We start from the raw sequence: 19,102 nt of genomic DNA on the forward strand, positions 1-19,102 counted from the left end.
TCGCTTATCGGGAGGTGCCGCAGGAATCTACCGGGTTCTCCCCATTTGAGTTACTGTATGGGAGGCGGGTGAGGGGGCCCCTAGATCTAGTCAGAGCCCACTGGGAAGGGGGAATTGATCCCCAAGGGTCCTCTATCGTAGCATACGTTCTTGAGTTTAGGGACAGACTGAAGGAGCTCACGGACACTGTCCAGGAGAACCTTCGGGCTGCCCAAAGGCGGCAGAAACGATGGTACGATCGTACTGCTCGGAACCGCACTCTGGAGGTTGGGCAAAAGGTTCTTGCCCTCAGACCAACCAAGCAGGACAAGTTACAGGCCACTTGGCAGGGACCTTACCGGGTTGTGGCAAAGCTCTGTGACACAACCTACCTAGTGGCTAAATGTTCGGATGAAAGAGTCCGACGGACCTTTCATGTGAACATGTTGAAAGCATACTGGGAAAGATCAGGAGAGGTAGCCGCTATATGTGCTCCAGCTGTGGAGGATTCTGAGAATCTTCCCCTGCTGGTGCTCCCGGAGCTAAATAGAATTACTGCAGGGATAGAGATGATAAAGCTTGACGACCAGCTAGGGCCGACGCAGAGAGAACAAGCTAGACAGGTCCTTAGTCAGAGAAGGGAAATGTTCTCCACAGTCCCTGGGTACACTACTATGGCAGTGCACCGTGTGGAGACCCCGGGACAACTGCCACTAAGACAGGCAGCTTACCGGATACCTGACGCAGTGAGAGAGGGGATGCGTCATGAGATTAAGGAGATGCTTGAATTGGGAGTCATTGAGCCATCCAGCAGCCCCTGGGCTTCCCCGGTGGTCCTTGTACCGAAGCGGGATGGCACAACTCGCTTCTGTGTAGACTACCGCAGATTAAATGAGTGCACCACCACTGATGCTTACCCTATGCCCCGGGTCGATGATCTGTTAGATCGCATTGCTCGGGGAAAATTCCTGACAACCCTTGACCTATGCAAAGGATACTGGCAAATTCCTCTGGATGCGGAATCTATTCCGAAATCGGCGTTCATTACCCCATTTGGCTTACACCAGTCTAAAGTAATGCCATTTGGGATGAAGAATGCACTGGCGACTTTCCAGAGGATGGTAGACCAACTCCTGGATGGCCTCCAGGACTATGCTTGTGCATATCTGGATGACATTGCGATCTACAGTGATACCTGGGAGGACCATCTGGTTCATCTGGGTGTCGTGCTAGACCGCATCAAGGCTGCAGGACTAACCCTTAAGCCAGAGAAATGCAGCATAGGGATGTCCGAGGTACAGTACCTTGGACATCGAGTAGGCAGTGGACAACAACGACCTGAGCCTGCTAAGATTGAGGCCGTTGCCAAGTGGCCAACCCCCCGTACTAAAACCCAGGTCCTGGCGTTCCTCGGCACAGCTGGGTACTATAGGAAATTTGTCCCGCAATATAGTTCCATCGCTAAGCCCCTGACAGACCTGACTAAGAAGCACCTTCCCCGACAGGTACTGTGGTCCCCTGAGTGTGAAGCTGCCTTCCAACAATTAAAGAATGCACTAACTTCAGCTCCTGTTCTAGCTGCCCCTGACCCAACCAAACGTTTTTGTGTCCACACAGATGCCTCTACATTCGGTCTGGGGGCAGTACTGAGCCAAGTAGGACCTGATGGCGATGAGCACCCAGTGGCCTACATCAGTCGGAAGCTGCTACCCAGGGAAGTCGGTTATGCAGCCGTGGAGAAGGAGTGTTTGGCGCTGGTGTGGGCTCTCAAGAAATTCCAACCTTATCTCTACGGACGATCTTTTACGGTGCTCACCGACCACAATCCATTAATCTGGCTTAATCGGGTCTCCGGGGATAATGGACGTTTGTTACGATGGAGCTTGGCACTGCAGCCCTACAATTTTACCATACAGTATCGGCCAGGAAAGCAGAATGGGAATGCTGATGGACTTTCCCGGCAAACGGAACTATAAAACTCTCCCGGACAGCCCCAAGCTGACCCGTGGTGGATCTAGTTGGGTCTGCCGGACTATGGGACAGGGGGGGGGCACTGTCGCGGACACTGGCTGCAAGGACCTTTTTTTGTCCACATTCACCCTGTTATTTGGTATTTCTATATTAATCTTTTATTTTTTTTGAACTTGCCCAATACATGATTCTTGAAAGAGCTGATCACATTAACCTGCAGAGACGAACTGTCTGGTCACCAGGTCTGCCTTAAGTGTTGTGTTAATTAACATGTTAATTATATTATTGTCTTTTAAGTTTTTGCTAGAGGGGAGGGGGGAGTGTCCATGAGTCAGCCCTACCTCGTTATCTAACCCCTTGTGTTAAATGTGTATAAAAAGGCTGTGTTCTGTCCAATAAAGCAGTCAAGATTCTACAAGCTATTATCGACTAGACTTGTATTTACTGCAGCTATAATATTATATCTGTCTGATGGTCATACTGGAGTAAGCGGTGTTATTGACGGAGGCACTCAGTGGAGTGTGGGATAGGATCCGTCACAGTACCCATCCATCGGATGGGGGGTTTTTGCTGGTACCCATCCATGAAGGATGGGGAGTGAGGTTGTGTACTTTCAGGCTATGAAGGCCTTGGAGGAGGTAAAAGGTTTAGGTCACTGGAAGTTAGGGACTGCCGAGTCAGGGGTTGCCGACTGGTAGGTTCAAAAGTAAAAGACTTGTTTACAGTGACCATGGTGATAGTTGTTTACTGATAGCTACCCCAATAAAGTTATTATTATTAAAAGCTTATGGTTATTTATGTTATATTTATGGTAATTTATATTTTAATAAATATAAGGCCATCAGGCCATTTACTCCAAAAACTAGTTTGAGTCGTTTATGATGTTTTTGGAGGGAGGGTAATGTGGGGTAATGGAGTGAGTATTAGGAGACTGGGCTTAAGTCCTACAGTGTCAAGAGAGTCCCGGAGCTAAGTGCAACGATGGGCGCAGGGACGGCATGACAATGATGGATGGCACAGTTGCCGTCTTAAGAAGAGGTTTCCCCTTTTAGAGAAGGGGAGGGGCGGAGAGAGCTCAGTGAAGGGAAGTGAACAGGCAGGGGGGAAGTGACATCATTCGAAGAGCGGTGGAGGAGAAGATTCCCACCCACCCGCCCTGGGATTGGCAGTTTTTTGGTTTCCTTGAATAGGATATTTCAAGTTACATGTATGAAACATGTTGTACACATCCAGGGGATGGGGGTTGCGTTATGGTACCCATCCATCGGATGGGGGGTTTTTGCTGGTACCCATCTATGAAGGATGGGGAGTGAGGTTGTGTACTTTCAGGCTATGAAGGCCTTGGAGGAGGTAAAAGGTTTAGGTCACTGGAAGTTAGGGTACTGCCGAGTCAGGGGTTGCCGACTGGTAGGTTCAAAAGTAAAAGACTTGTTTACAGTGACCATGGTGATAGTTGTTTACTGATAGTTACCCCAATAAAGTTATTATTATTAAAAGTTTACGGTTATTTATGTTATATTTATGGTAATTTATATTTTAATAAATATAAGGCCATCAGGCCATTTACTCCAAAAACTAGTTTGAGTCGTTTATGATGTTTTTGGAGGGAGGGTAATGTGGGGTAATGGAGTGAGTATTAGGAGACTGGGCTTAAGTCCTACAGTGTCATGAAATCATATCCCCTCTCAAGCGTCTCTTCTCCAGAGAGAATAAGCTCAGTGCTCGCAACCTTTCCTCATATCTACCGTATTTATCGGTGTATAACACGCACCCCAAGTTTAGGAGGGAATTTTAAGGAAAAAACTTTTAAAGGAAAAAAACTTACATTTAAATGCCCATCACTGCAGCCTTATCAGTGTCCATCTCCAGCTTTGTCAGTGTCCATCTGCAGCCTTGTCAGATCATTTGCAGCCTTATCAGTGTAATGTGCAGCCTTATCAGTGTAATTTGTGACCTTATCAGTGTCATTTGCGTCCTTATCAGTGTCATTTGCATCCTTGTCAGTGTCATTTGCAGCCTTGGCAGATCATTTGCATCCTTGTCAGTGTCATTTGCAGCCTTGGCAGATCATTTGCATCCTTGTCAGTGTCATTTGCAGCCTTGGCAGATCATTTGCAGCCTTATTTGTGTCATTTGCAGCCTTATTATTGTCATTTGGAGCCTTGTCAGATCATTTTCAGGTTTAAATATGGTGCCGCTGCCGAGATACACAGAGCCGGTCTCGGCTCTTCTCGGCTCCGCTCGTAGTCCCGCCCAGTCCCACCATTGGACCTGTGTTATGTCCATCACAGGGCGGGACTGGGCGGGACTACGAGCGGAGCCGAGAAGAGCCGAGACCGGCTCTGTGTATCTCGGCAGCGGCGCCATTTGAGTGACTGAGTGACTGAGCGGAGCAGAGAAGAGCCGACATACATAGCCGAATGTACTCGACTAGGTTCGGTTAGCTCCGCTCACAGTCACCCCCAGTCCCTGTGTTATGTCCATCATAGGGCGGGACTGGGCGTGACTGTGAGCGGAGCTAGCCGAGCCCAGCCGAGTACACTCGGATATCTATGTATATCGGCGGCCGGCTCGCTCAGCTCACAAAAAGCAGGAGTGATCGGCAGGGATCGGTGTATAACACGCACCCGTGATTTTCCCCTGATTTTAAGGGGAAAAAAGTGAGTATTATACGCCAATAAATACGGTAATATCCTCCAAACCCTTTTTTAGCTTTGTTGACCTTCTTTGTACTCGCTCCATTTCCAGTACATCCTTCCTAAGGACTGGTGCCCAGAACTGGACAGCATACTCTAGGTGCGGTCGGACCAGAGTCTTGTAGAGCAGGAGAATTATCGTTTTATCTCTGGAGTTGATCCCCTTTTTAATGCATGCCAATATTCTGTTTGCTTTGTTAGCACATCCCCTCTCAAGCGTCTCTTCTCCAGAGAGAATAAGTTCAGTGCTCACAACCTTTCCTCATAACTAATATCCTCCAGACCCTTTATTAGCTTTGTTGCCCTTCTTTGTACTTGCTCCATTTCCAGTACATCTTTCCTGAGGACTGGACTGGACAGCATACTCTAGGTGCGGCTGGACCAGAGTCTTGTAGAGCAGGAGAATTATCGTTTTATCTCTGGAGTTGATCCCCTTTTTAATGCATGCCAATATTGTTTACTTTGTTAGCAGCAGCTTGGCATTGCATGCCATTGCTGAGCCTATCATCTACTAGGACCCCCAGGTCCTTTTCCATCCTAGATTCCCCCAGAGGTTCTCCCCACAGTGTATAGATTGCATTCATATTTTTGCCACCCAAATGCATTATTTTAAATTTTTCTACATTGAACCTCATTTGCCATGTAGTTGCCCACCCCATTAATTTGTTCAGATCTTTTTCAAAGGTTTCCACAGCCTGTGGAGAAGTTATTGCCCGGCTTAGCTTAGTATTGTCTGCAAATACAGAGATTGAACTGTTTACCCCATCCTCCAGGTCGTTTATGAACAAATTAAATAGCATTGGTCCCAGCACATAACCCTGGGGGACCCCACTACCTACCCCTGACCATTCTGAGTACTCCCCATTTATCACCACCCTCTGAACTTGCCCTTGTAGCCAGTTTTCTTTTACAAAAGGTTTTATTGATAATCATAGCAATTTCACAGTTTAACAGTGTAGAGAATGCATCATGAATAAACATAACATAAAATTTAGCATCTTATAAGTAAAATAAGTATGCTAGTAAATCAATAAAAAGCAAAACAATAAGAATATAACAGAAGCTGAAAACAGTTGTACGTTGGAAACATGAAAGTGGTTGGACACACTAAGGTCTCAGGAATGCCCGTAGGACTGCGTCGGATTTTGAACAAATACTTGAAGAGTTTGTCTCAACAGGGGCCTAACTGTAAATAGTCCTGAGTATCTATCCATGTAACCATCTCAACCAAGGCTATGCCCGGTGGCCAGATGGATTCTTAGGTGCAACTGAGAAGTAAGAGTATTGAGAGGGAGGTTAAAGAAAAACTAGGGTTTGAGATTAGCTAAGAAGGAAGGAGTAAGGAATAGGAGGTAAGGAGAGAAGAGGAAAAAAAAGGGGGGGAGGGGGGGTCCTCGCAGTTGGGAGCAAGAGTGCATTAAATCCAAAGAAGGGTGGTATCAAATCTGGTGGGTTTAGTATATTCGACCCATGGTCTCCATACCTTCAAGAACTTATCATGAGTGTCCGAAAGGACAGCAGTCAGCTTTTCGTTAACCATTATATCGTCCATGCGATTCTTAACTGCCTCAAAACTTAATGCCTGTGTCTTCCATGCCCTAGCTATCATTAGTTTGGTTGCAGTAAAGAGATGCAGAGCCAGTTGGCGCTCCGGGCAAAGCAGTTCTGTAATTGGGTTGCAGAGAAGTGCTTCGTATGGATCTTTTTGAGGTCAGCATAGAGTATGTTTCGGAGGAGGGAGTAAACTCTGATCCATAACCTGCGTACCCTCGGACAGTTCCACCAGATGTGCATCATTGTGTCCCCCTGGGAGCACCCTCGGAAACACAGGGGGGAGTAGACTGGAATGAAATGGGCCATTCTAGCTGGTGTGTAGTACCACCTGTAAAGTACCTTATAGGCATTTTCTAAAAAGATGACGTTCTTTGAGCATTTGGATATCGCTAAAGTCATGACCTGCCAGTCCTCCGGATCTAGCTGTTTTCCTAGTTCCCTTTCCTATGGCAAATGTGTAGGTAGCTGTAGTGTTCACGGGATATCGTGAGAGGAGCGTAGAGCCTCAAATTATATTATCCTAGTGGGGGGTAAAAAAGGAGTTTATGTCCGTGAAACTGTTAGCCTTCCACCAGGAGAACTACTGGGGATTTTCGCAGCCTGGTGGGAACAATGGGCACTGGAGAAGTTGAAGTAAGAGTAGATGAGGAGAAATCAGGCCAGCCAAATACTTGACCGAGTCCATTATGTGAAGGAAATGGGCCAGACATGGCCCCGTCACGAGAGGGTAATATGTGGAGGGGAGCCAGGGCAACGAGGAGATGGGTGTTGGGTGCGAGTCCACTAGGTCTATAGTGGCCCATAGCAGCATTTGGTGTTGTGCATGGAGCTGGGATAACTGGGCTATGTTTGCAGCTATGTAGTAGGTTTGTATGTTAGGGACTGAGAGTCCTCCATTGATTCTGCGGGCATATAGTATTTGCTTATTGATCCTGGAATGGGTAGAACCCCACACAAATTTCAGGATATTATGCTGATGTATTCGTAGGACATGCGGCGGAATCGGGACCGTTAGGACTCTAAAGAAGTAAAGTAATTTCGGGAGGTATGTCATACGAATTGCCACGATCCTGCCAAACCAGGATAATGGGAGACGAGCCCAGGAGGACAAATGTCCGTCAGCTTCTTAAGTATAGGAGGAAAGTTTGCCTTATTGTCCCTCGTAGGTAGGGGTAAGCTGGATCCCGAGGTAGGGTAATGAGGTCAGCCATTGGAACGTAAAGGTGTTTTTTAAGGTTATCAAGTCCGAGGGCCAAAGATTGATTGACATGGCTTTTGATTTGGTGAAGTTAACGGACAAGCCAGAGAGGGAGGCAAAAGAGTCTAGTAAAGAGAACAGGTTAGGTAAGGTGATTCTAGGGTTTGTTAGGGTTAGAAGGATATCATCTGCGAACAGTGATATCTTATGGGGTGTGCCTGCTATCCCAACACCAGTTATGTCCGGGTGGGATCGGATCGCCTCTGCCAACGATTCCATGGCCAAAATGAATAGGAGTGGGAGAGTGTGCAGCCTTGCCGAGTTCCCCTCCTGATGGAAAAGGGAACTGATTCGAAACCATAGTGTTTGACCTATGTCAGGAAGGATGTCAGGTCTTGGGTAGGAGGTTGAGTGGGGGCCTGGTAGAGGGTGGTGAGGCAGTGCTTAAATTCTTCCAATACTTTTAACGGGTTACCTGTGAGGACATTATGTCTAGTGCGAAGAGTAATAGGGTTGTGTTTTGGGGTAAAGGTGCGCAGCCTATTGGCCAGCATTGAGTTGGGTCTGTTGACTTTGGCATACCATTTCTGGCCGGCCCAGCGTAATGTACATTCTCCCTCTTCAGGTATAGGCATAGGTCGAGTTCTATAGTTGCCCCATCTAATAGTTTAGCTTATAATTAGCCGGACTAGGGGACTGTTTAAAAATTGTGGATAGGGAGTCTAGGTGCACTTCCAAAGAGTGCCACATTGCTATTCGTTCTTGCTTGCGTTTTGCTGCCAGTTGGATTATATGCCCCCTGAGTACTGCTTTGTATGCTTCCCAGAGAGTCACCTCGGAGGAAACCGACCCAGCGTTAAGCCTGAAATATTCCACTGAGGCTTGAGTAATATCAGTGAGGACTTCCTTAAAAGATAAGAGTAAATCATTCATAGTCCAAGGGGAATATTGCGGTTTACTGAGTAGTGAGTGGCATATGACCAAAACAGGGTCATGGTCTGTCCAAGGAGCTGCTAAAATGGAAGCAGACACAACCAGGGGGAGATGTTTCCTCAGAACGAACATATGGTCAATTCTGGAATGGAAATGATGAGGATGGGAGTAATGCGTATAGTCCCTGCCAATGGGGTGTAGCTCCCTCCGGATATCTACCAGGTCATGATTTTGTATAGAACGTGTAAACTTTTTTGCATCGGGTGATGGAGCTTTGTGTTCCGAGGGGTACTTATCCAGAGCAGGGTTCAGCGTAACATTAGAGTCTCCCGCTAAGAGGAGAGTGCCTCTCTGGTGGGACTGCAACAGGGAGCAGATATGGGAGAGGAAAGGTCCCGGATTATTGTTTGGAGCATAATAAGTTAGGATGGTGACCCCCATGTCCTGAATAGTGCCTTGTAGTAAAAGGTACCTACCATTTGGGTCAGCAATCTCTCTACTGCAACTGAAGGTTACCGACTTGTGTAAGGCAATCAAAACGCCCCTCTGTTTAGTCGGGCCATTAGCCAGAAAAACTTGAGGGTACAGGGCATTGAAGTATTTAGGACAGGAAGAAGATGAGAAAAGGGTCTCCTGTAGGCATGCTATGTTCATTTTCTGTTGCTTAAAATATTTAAAAACTTTAACCCTTTTTTGGGGGGAGTTCATTCCCTGCACATTCAGGGATAGCCAGTTAAGTGTCATGGTACATGGGAAGTCAGCCATAAAACTACTTTACTCACCCCCCGCGAGGACCTGAAAAAGGGAAAAGGGAGGTAAGGTCCTAAGATATGTGGTTGCCTTTTACCATAGGTCTCTCTGTCGCACTGGGTTCCCCTCCACTGTCGAGGGGGCCCATGGCGAGCGAGAGACCAAAATGACATTGAGGTAGTCCCATATGGCTACCAAATATATATATAGAGAGAGGCAATCAATCTCAATATAAAAATGTAAATAACAACACTAACAGGGTGAGGAAATAACAACATATTTTGAAACCCACCCACCTCCCAGTGGGGACGGAAGACTACTGTCAGCAGTCCGCAGCACAGTGGTGGCTGCCGGAGAACTGAGAAAACCAGCATGTTTGCATCAGGTAAAAAACAAAACTAGACAGAGCAGGATAGAACAAAATAGAACCTGTAAGAATTCTGTAATTCCGCTGTTTAACAGGGTGTGAGTGCACCCCCCTACAGAGGCGGCAGTAAGCAGTCAGCTGAACACTCCGCGGCCACCACGTAGGACCCCTGTAAAGGGGGCCAAAGTGACATGCCATATTGAGGGCTCAATCTCTTGCCTCAGTGAGACTGACATCTCGCAGTTGGGTCGCCTCAGGGGGGGCCCAGTTCTGTGAAGTTCTTGCAAGAAGTTGAGTGTCAGTTCAGGTTCAATGGAACAGAAAAAACTAGCATCTGTGAGATCAGTTCTGTCTATTACCGACTCAATAACAACATGCTGAGTATCAGTGGGTGCTAGACATAATGTAGGTCCGATAGCAGTAGGAGGCAGGCTTAGGGTTTCATGGAGTCATTTGTAACTTTTCTGTGTAGAACCGTCAACGTGAGAGGTTACATATCATCAGCCCTTAGGGCCCACTATGAACCTTTGGGTCTGCAGGTCTGGCAAGGCCTGCAAGCCAGGTTGAGACCTTTGGAGGGGCTGAGGGGCCTGGCGAGGAGACTGGGAGGATCTGGGCTGGGAGGAAGAAGAGGGTGCATCTCCCTGGGAAGGTGGTATATCCAGCTGCAGTTCCTGGAAATGACGTTTCAAGCCGGAGGGGGAGGATGCGTGGAACTGGCGACCGAGATGCGAAAATGAAAGCTTAAAAGGGAACCCACATCTATATTATTATTATTATTCAGGATTTATATAGCGCCAACAGTTTACGCAGCGCTTTACAATATAATAGGGAGACAATACAGTTACTGTATAATACAATAAAATACAAGAGGATTAAGAGGGCCCTGCACAGAAGAGCTTACAATCTAATAGGGTGGGGCAGGTGGTACAAAAGGTTGTAACTGTGGGGAATGAGCTGGTGGAAGTGATAGGAGATTAGTTGGAGACGTGATAGGCTTTCCTAAAGAGATGAGTTTTCAGGGATCGCCTGAAGGTTAGCAAGAGTAGGGGATAGCCAGATAGATGGAGGTAGCGAGTTCCAGAGGATTGGAGAGGCTCTGGAGAAATCCTGGAGACAAGCATGGGAGGAGGAGATGAGAGAGCTTGAAAGCAGGAGGTCTTGAGAGGAGCCGAGAGGTCGATTTGGATGATATTTGGAGACAAGATTAGTGATGTAAGTCGGGGCAGAGTTGTGAATGGCTTTGTATGTTGTGGTTAGTATCTTGAATTTAATTCGCTGGGTGATTGGGAGCCAGTGCAGGGATTGGAGTAGAGGTTTGGCAGACACTGATCTATATTTGATCCCTTGGGTCTGCAGGATCTGGAGGTAGGGTTTCAGGCCCCTTCTCCTAGCAATGGTTACTGGAGAGAAATCCGCAAAAAGCTAACAGGGGTTACCCGGGAAAGAGAGGTCTTGCTGTTCCCGTGCAGCTTGGAGGAGCCGCTCCTTGTGGAACTTGATGATGACATCTTTTGGGGGGCCTTCTGACGGTTTGGGTGCTAGGTAACTGTGTATACGGTCAAATTCCAGTCTCTCCAGGGTTATCTCAGGTGCCAACTCCTGGAAAAAGGCAGTTGCTGTACCCTGCAAATCAGTGATTTTTTCCAGGACTCCACGGATACGAAGATTATCCCTGTGAGCCCTATTTTCAGCATCTTCTAGTTTGTCTTGCAGGGACTCCAGCTCTGCAGACAATTTATCCATCTCTTCTACTTGGCCTTCAAGCAGTGAAAAAACAGTGGTTGCTAAATCCATTCTTTGCTCTAACTGGTTAGTGCAGTGGCCTATCTCTTTAAGTCCTTTTACAAAGTCAGAGGAGAGCTTGCGTGAGGCCAGTGTGATTTCATCTCTCACAATGGAGCAAAATCTGTTCAGCAGGGCATCTGAATCTGCATGCAGGGGACTTACGAGGTCTGTAGGGAACTGGTGCAGGCTGTCAGCTGGGGAGGCAGGGTCCACTGCTGAGTGTTGTGAGGAGTCGTCAGGCTCTGGAGGATCTGGAGCCATTGTCTTTTTCCCCTTCCCTGAGGCCAGAGCTGATTTGGGCTGTGTATTATACTTTTGACGGTTCTTTGTCGAGCAGTACATAACCGCCGGATGACTGATGTGTTCCGGAGCTGCGGGAAGCTTTCAGTGTGTGCCGGGTGCGGGTTGTTCTATGCTAGCCGAGGTTTGCCATTCCGTCTGTGCGGAGCAGGGGAATCAGGCAGCCATCTTTCCTGCTCACGTGCATGCGCCCCCAAGGGCTGCGATTTCAACTTTTGTCACAGGGTAAAGTCAATCTGTCCATCCCTGGGGGTCACAGCCTGGCCGGCCAGAGTGCTCCAGCCTCCAGGGGCGGCTTACCGGTCTCAGAGGAGTCAGAATGGTGAGTGCCGGGTACACCAAGATGGTCGCCGTTCACAGGGCCGGAGCTGTTTTTCCACCTGCAGGCCGCCGTGGAGGGGTGTCAGTGAGTGCCACGAGTGGTGGGTGGTCTCCGGTTGCTGTGAGGAGGAACATCCATGTATAGGGAGGTCTGGGAGGCTAGGATTAGGCTCCAGCAGAGCGGCCAGGTGCAACAAGATGGCCGCCGTTCACAGGGCCAGAGCCGTTTTTCCGCCTACAGGCCACCGTGGAGGGGTGTCAGTGAGTGCCAAGGGTGGCGGGTGGTCTCCGGTTGCTGTGAGGAGGAAGAGCCGTGTATAGGGAGGTCTGGGAGGCCAAGATTAGGCGCCGGCACTGCGGCCGGGTGTAGCAAGATGGCCTCCGCTCCCGAAGCTAGGCCGGAGCCGTGGCCTGTCTCCCCAGCAGCCTCAAACACTGAGGAAAGCCACAATACAGTCTCGAGCGGCTCGCTGGCTGTCTGATTAGCACTAGATGCCATGTGGGAGGCAGGATCACCTTGCTGGAGGATGGATGCCAAGGATTCTGCAGGAGGATGGCAGGAGCTCTGTAGCAGCACATCCTATTCAGACCCCGGTCAGGCCTTGTACCGCCCTTGTAGCCAGTTTTAAATACATGTACTCACCCTATGGTCCATGCCAACAGACCTTATTTTGTATAGTAAACGTTTATGGGGAACTGTGTCAAATGCTTTTGCAAAATCCAGATACACCACGTCTATGGGCCTTCCTTTATCTACAGTGCCTTGCAAAAGTATTCACCCCCCTTGGCTTTTTACCTATTTTGTTACATTACAGCCTTTAGTTCAATGTTTTTTTAATCTGAATTATATGTGATGGATCAGAACACAATAGTCTAAGTTTGTGAAGTAAAATTAGAAAAGGATATACATAAAACTATTTTTCAGAAATAAAAAACTGATAATTGGCATATGCGTATGTATTCACCCCCTTTGTTATGAAGCCCATAAAAAGCTCTGGTGCAACCAATTACCTTCAGAAGTCACATAATTAGTGAAATGATTGTTACCTGTGTGCAATCTAAGTGTCACATGACCCATCATTACATATACACACCTTTTTGAAAGGCCCCAGAGGCTGCAATACCTAAGCAAGAAGCACCACTAACCAAACAATGCCATAAAGACCAAGGAACTCTCCAAACAAGTAAGGGAAAATGTTGTTGAGAAGGGTTAGGTTATAAAAAATATCCAAATCTTTGCTGATCCCTAGGAGCATCATCAAATCTATTGTAACCAAATGGAAAGAACATGGCACAACAGCAAACCTGCCAAGAGACGGCTGCACACCAAAACTCACGGACCGGGCAAGGAGGGCATTAATCAGAGAGGCAGCACAGAGACCTAAGGTAACCCTGGAGGAGCTGCAGAGTTCCACAGCAGAGACTGGAGTATCTGTACATAGGATGACAATAAGCCATACGCTTCATAGAGTTGGACTTTATGGCAGAGTGGCCAGAAGAAAGACATTACTTTCAGCAAAAAACAAAATGGCACATTTTGAGTTTGTGAAAAGGCATGTGGGAGGCTCACAAAATGTATGGAGGAAGGTGCTTTGGTCTGATGAGACTAAAATTGAACTTTTTGGCCATCAAAGAAAATGCTATGTCTGGTGCAAACCCAACACATCACATCACCCAAAGAACACCACCCCCACTGTGAAACATGGTGGTGGCAGCATCATGCTGTGGGGATGTTTTTCAGCAGTTGGGACTGGGAAACTGGTCAGAGTTGAGGGAAAGATGGATGGTGCTAAATACAGGGATATTCTTCAGCAAAACCTGTACCACCCTGTGTGTGATTTGAGGCTAGGACGGAGGTTCACCTTCCAGCAGGACAATGACCCCAAACACACTGCTAAAGCAACAATTGAGTGGTTTAAGGGGAAACATGTAAATGTGTTGGAATGGCCTAGTCAAAGCCCAGACCGCAATCCAATAGAAAATCTGTGGTCAGACTTAAAGATTGCTGTTCACAAGCGCAAACCATCCAACTTGAAGGAGCTGGAGCAGTTTTGCAAGGAGGAATGGGCAAAAATCCCAGTGGTAAGATGTCACAAGCTCATAGAGACTTCTCTAAAGCGACTTGGAGCTGTGATAGCCGCAAAAGGTGGCTCTACAAAGTATTGACTTTAGGGGGGTGAATAGTTATGCACATTGACTTTTTCTGTTATTTTGTCCTATTTGTTGTTTGCTTCACAATATAAAAAAAAAAACATCTTCAAAGTTGTGGGCATGTTCTGTAAATTAAATAATGCAAATCCTTAAACAATCCATGTTAATTCCAGGTTGTGAGGCAACAAAACACGAAAAATGCCAAGGGGGGGGGGGGGGTGTGAATACTTTTGCAAGGCACTGTAGATGGCAACTCATCTCCTCATAGAAGGTTAATAGATTGGTTTTGCAAGAACGATTCCTCATGAATCCATGCTGATTACTGCTAATGATACCATTCTCATTAATCCCCTAAGCGTACCTCGTTAAGGTGAGTAAAGAAGGCATTCTAATTGGTTGACCAATCAGAACCCAACTAGCCCGTCCTATCAGTGGGGGAGAAGACGAGAGAAAGCTGTGGGGCTTACGAATCCCTGAAGCGGTGACCTGATGTCTCCTAGCGGGTGATTGCCGGCCTCAGGTACAGCGGGACCAGGGGAAATGGGGAGGGGGTCCAATGTAAGTTCACCTTACAGATTTTCTGTAAAGGTGAACTTACACTTTATACTCTTTGGTATTCTCTTACCTCTATAAAACAAGTAAAGTAAATTAAATAATAGTTGCTGCCCACACTGTTATGTATATTCGCACAGCATCAACTTATATGAAAAATATAAATAAAAAGATAAAGATTACGGGTGGCAATGTCAACCCGGGTTCTTGCATATTCACTGTATCCTTGTAAATTTTACAGCACCATTGCGCGAGTCTGTTGGGGGTATGCCGTGGCCATAGCAATTCGGGGTTCCTTTTTCAGTCTGTACCAGGGAGCTGCGATGCTTTCTATGTGTCCCCTCCTCCCCCTCTCCTCCCCGCCCATTAGGGGTGGGGAGCTGTGCGGGGTAGTGGGTGGGTGCCTACAGAGCATCAGCACCTCGCATCCTGCTCTGCGTGTGTTTTCATGATTGACGCCAACACACGGCGCACGTGATTTCCATCTCAGCTGCTCTGGTGGGAGTACAGGCTTCTACGGAGGGCGGAGCCCCTCCCAGCCCATGCCACACTAGCGTGATGCTGGTATCAGCCAGTGTGCGGGGCCCATATAAACGGCCTCCCCTGACACAATTTTGCTGACACATGTTCCAGACACCACATTGCAGTGCAGCATTCTACTTCGTTTTTGTCCCAACACGTGAGTTATTCACTAGGTCTATATACACTTGACACATCACCCCCATTTTCTCTCATTGCTCATTACTGTTTTCACTATTTGTTTTCTTTTATTATATTTTTGGCCTGACCATTCATCACTTTTGCACCGCCCCTATGTCACTTGAGCCATGATCACATTGTTTACACATTGATTAATATCATCTCAACACTTATTTTGTCAATATTTTTTCATATACATTTCATATATATATATATATATATATATATATATATATATATATATATATATATATATATATATATATATATTTTTTTTTTTTTTTTTTTTTTTCACTCACACTCAGTTCCATGTACACTTTTTTCAGATCACTCCAGGTTGCCATCACGGGTCACCATGGTTTTTTACTCACGCATTAGCAATTTGTGTCATGAGCCATGGGGAGGTCTTGTTGTATGTGCCTTGCTGCACACGGCTGCAATTACCTCAACTATCTTGGAGCCCTGTTTGCACGGTCGCAGCATTTTACCGCATCGGACCCCTTGTGAGTACTTAGGACAGGCTACTTCGCCTTTCCTTCATATTACTAGTTAGAACTAGACTAATGTTACCATTTCTTTACACTTTGTAGACATACTTGAGCATCAGCTCCGAAGAGTGTCTCTACACGAAACGCGCCGGGAATACGCGATGCTGACCCATGTCTGTAATGGACACATCGATCCTGGTCGGCATTAGACTATTAATTTTTCTGCTAGTGCTGTCTATAAGACATATGATACATGTATATATATGAACTTATTCAATGCAACAAATGAAATTGTCATCGAATTACTATACCTATGTAATTTTTTACCCATGCCACACCTGTATGTTATGTGTGGGTGGTGTTAACATGAATTAGTATATTTACTGTATATGTAGTTTTTAACATTGCCATACTTCATAAAATGTCATTTATTAATAAAATTTGCAATTTTTCCAAATCTGCCTCCACAAAGTCATCTATCTCATCTAAAAGTCCCACTCTTCCTTCTTTTTTCTATATAGTAACGTCATCACGCCTACCTGGAAGTGCCATGTTTGGAGCTGATTTGGGTGAGGTAGATGCCTAATCCTTAAGGGGACACTTTACCTGCATACTGTATATTGATACACTTTTAAAGTGGTACACTGCTTTTGGAGTGCACTTTTGTTGTGAGTGGGAGTATTTTTTATTATTTCTAATAAAGAATATTGGTTTTAATATGGTAAAAACACCATAATAGTCTTTTCCTTTCATGAGCAGAGGAACAAGTGGAGGTTATTTTCAATCTGGAGGGATCTAATTTGGAGCCTATGAAGAAGAATTCAGGAGTGGAGAGTTGAAGTGCCTGGGAGTGAACCCTTTAAAGCGGACAGAGCTAAATAAGTTCACGTTTAAAGATGATAGCATATTATGAAATTGGTGGGATTCACTAATTTTACAAATGCGGAGGGATCACAGAGTTTGGATACACATGTTTTGATAAGAATACAGGAGTTTGAGAAAATTTGAACTGGCTGAATATAGAGCAATATTTTGACATAAGCCACTTTTTTTTTTCATTTTTTTTTTTTTGCTACAATATATGGACTTTTGTTTACTGTTGCACTGTTGATTATTGGTTTTGCCCTAAGAGGAATGATAATATGTTATGTGATTAGTCTGGAAAAACACACATTTTAATATTAACGCATGTGGTTAGTTGTGCGGATTGGGTACATATGTTTGTGACACATTGGGATGTAAAATTGTATTGCGTTGCGCGACACTTATTTTAATTTCTCAGAAAGGGATGTTATAGCAGGATCATTGTTCCTAATTTTTAGGACAGCTTATTGACTGTAATGGTACCAGCTGATTGGCAAGAAGCAAATGTGGTACCAGTATTCAAAACAGGGCTGAGATATAGAACTGGGTACTACAGACCAGACAGCCTAACATCAATAGCATGTACACTATTTGAACTAATGGTATGGGGCTATATTCAAGAATTTGCCAATGTATAAAAATACCATTATTAGTAACCACCACAGATTTATGAAAGACTATTCTTGACAGATCTACCTTTTAAAATCTGGGGATCCTAGTAGATCACAGACTCACCAATAGTGTGCAATACTGAGCTGCAGCAAGCATAGCTAGAAGACGATTGACATGCATTAAAAAGAATATTTACTCAAGAGAGAAAACTAATTCTTCCACTCTACAAAACCCTGGTTCAGCCACATAGTTACATAGTTTGTATGGGTAAATGAAAACACCAGTTTATCCAGTTCAACCTGTGTGAAGGTATGTATGCATGTGTGTCTGTGTGAGTGTTTATGTCATCACCATTTTTAATATCCAAACTTGGATATTACCTTATGTAGTTCACAGATTCAATATTGTACTCTTCATGAAGATGAAACATTCTTCACAAGCTTTCATTTTTATTCCTTTGACTTTCAAATGCTTTAATGTTACAGTTTCTCTAATATTTTTGTTAAAATATTTGGATTGATGAGTAACTTGATGAACAAAGTGTTAAGCTTGTGATTAATTTACATATGAAGTATAAACTGTTACTAGAAGCAGGGAATACATTAGTCCTAAAGAAGCAATACCTACCTGCTTGTGCGGCTGTTATGAGAGATGTATTCCCATCATTATCTTGCCAGTTGACATCAATGTAAGGACACTGAGATAACGCAATCACTATATCCACATAGCCTTGATAGCATGCGACAAGTAGGCCCGTCTGTAAATTCATAACAAAATAACTTCAGTTACGCAGATAGATCATACATTCCAATAGGGTTGAAAGGCTAAAAAAAATAAATTTCTTCCTGAAATTAAAAAGTTCAAACAAAACTCACAGCTGAACGACTGAAGAGAAGAGAAAAAAAATCTTCCTTCTTGTCTTCAATACATACAGCTCCATATCGTTTTTAGGTTAGACTGAATTAAAAATTTAGCAGACAGTTCTTCGCTTTCTCTTCAGAAAGCTAAAAATGCTCATCAAAATCAATACTGCAGTCACTATATCCACATAACCTTAATAGCATGTGACAAGTAGGTCCGTCTAAATTCATAACAAAATTTACTTCAGTTATGTAATATTAATATTACTTCTAAAAATATTCATACATTAAATAATAATAATAATAATAAACAAATATTCATATAAACCAACAGTTTAGACACTTGTGAACTCTCAAAAACATTTAAATCAAATTCATCAAGAACCATTAAATTATCAAGATATCTCTGAGTCCAGACAGGAGAGGGTGGTAAAAAGACCTGGGTGATTTATCAGACAATGCTTGGCAAACTATTTTAGAGAGGCTGCCCTCTGTATCCCTATCATCTTCCCACGCCTGTCTCAATTGTTTATTATACATAGGACATATAGGACTCCAGTAAAGTTATTAAGTGGGGCAGGCGGGACACCCCGGAGTGCTCACGATGCCAACAATATCCAGCAGACTTACTCCATATGCTTTGAAAGTGCCCCAAATTGCTCAGATACTGGCAAACTGGTGAACACAATTAATGGTGCCTTTCATACTCACATTGACCTGGATCATAAGATCTCCTTATTGGGTTAACTTGATTAAGAGATTCTTTTCACCAATTAACAGATTACTGTTTATAGCGCGAAAAAGCATTGCTATGAAATGGTTTTCTCCCAGTCCTCCCTCATTCGAGGAATGGCATCTCCAGGTAAATGATACCCTCCTGAAGGAACAACAGAAATACCGCAATAGGGGCACACCGAATACATTTTCTAAACTATGGGAGTCATGGCTGGCGGTGCCAGGTCTGGCTCTATTTTCACTGGTCTCTTTCAGACTATTACAGTGTGGCTAATATTGTAATG

The 19,102-nt window shown here is 45.1% G+C and overlaps 1 protein-coding gene across 1 annotated transcript in view; it reads right to left on the minus strand.

Annotated features, from left to right (window-relative positions):
• Positions 1–19,102, minus strand: part of ANKRD33B (ankyrin repeat domain 33B) — a 361,104-nt gene that overhangs the window by 106,065 nt on the left and 235,937 nt on the right. The window contains exon 3 of the mRNA XM_073630692.1: positions 17,851–17,980. Coding sequence (XP_073486793.1) covers positions 17,851–17,980 — 130 coding nt within the window. The remainder of the gene's footprint in view (positions 1–17,850; positions 17,981–19,102) is intronic.

Source organism: Aquarana catesbeiana, linkage group LG05 (genome assembly GCF_042186555.1).
Source record: "Aquarana catesbeiana isolate 2022-GZ linkage group LG05, ASM4218655v1, whole genome shotgun sequence".
Taxonomy (NCBI): Eukaryota; Metazoa; Chordata; class Amphibia; order Anura; family Ranidae; genus Aquarana; species Aquarana catesbeiana.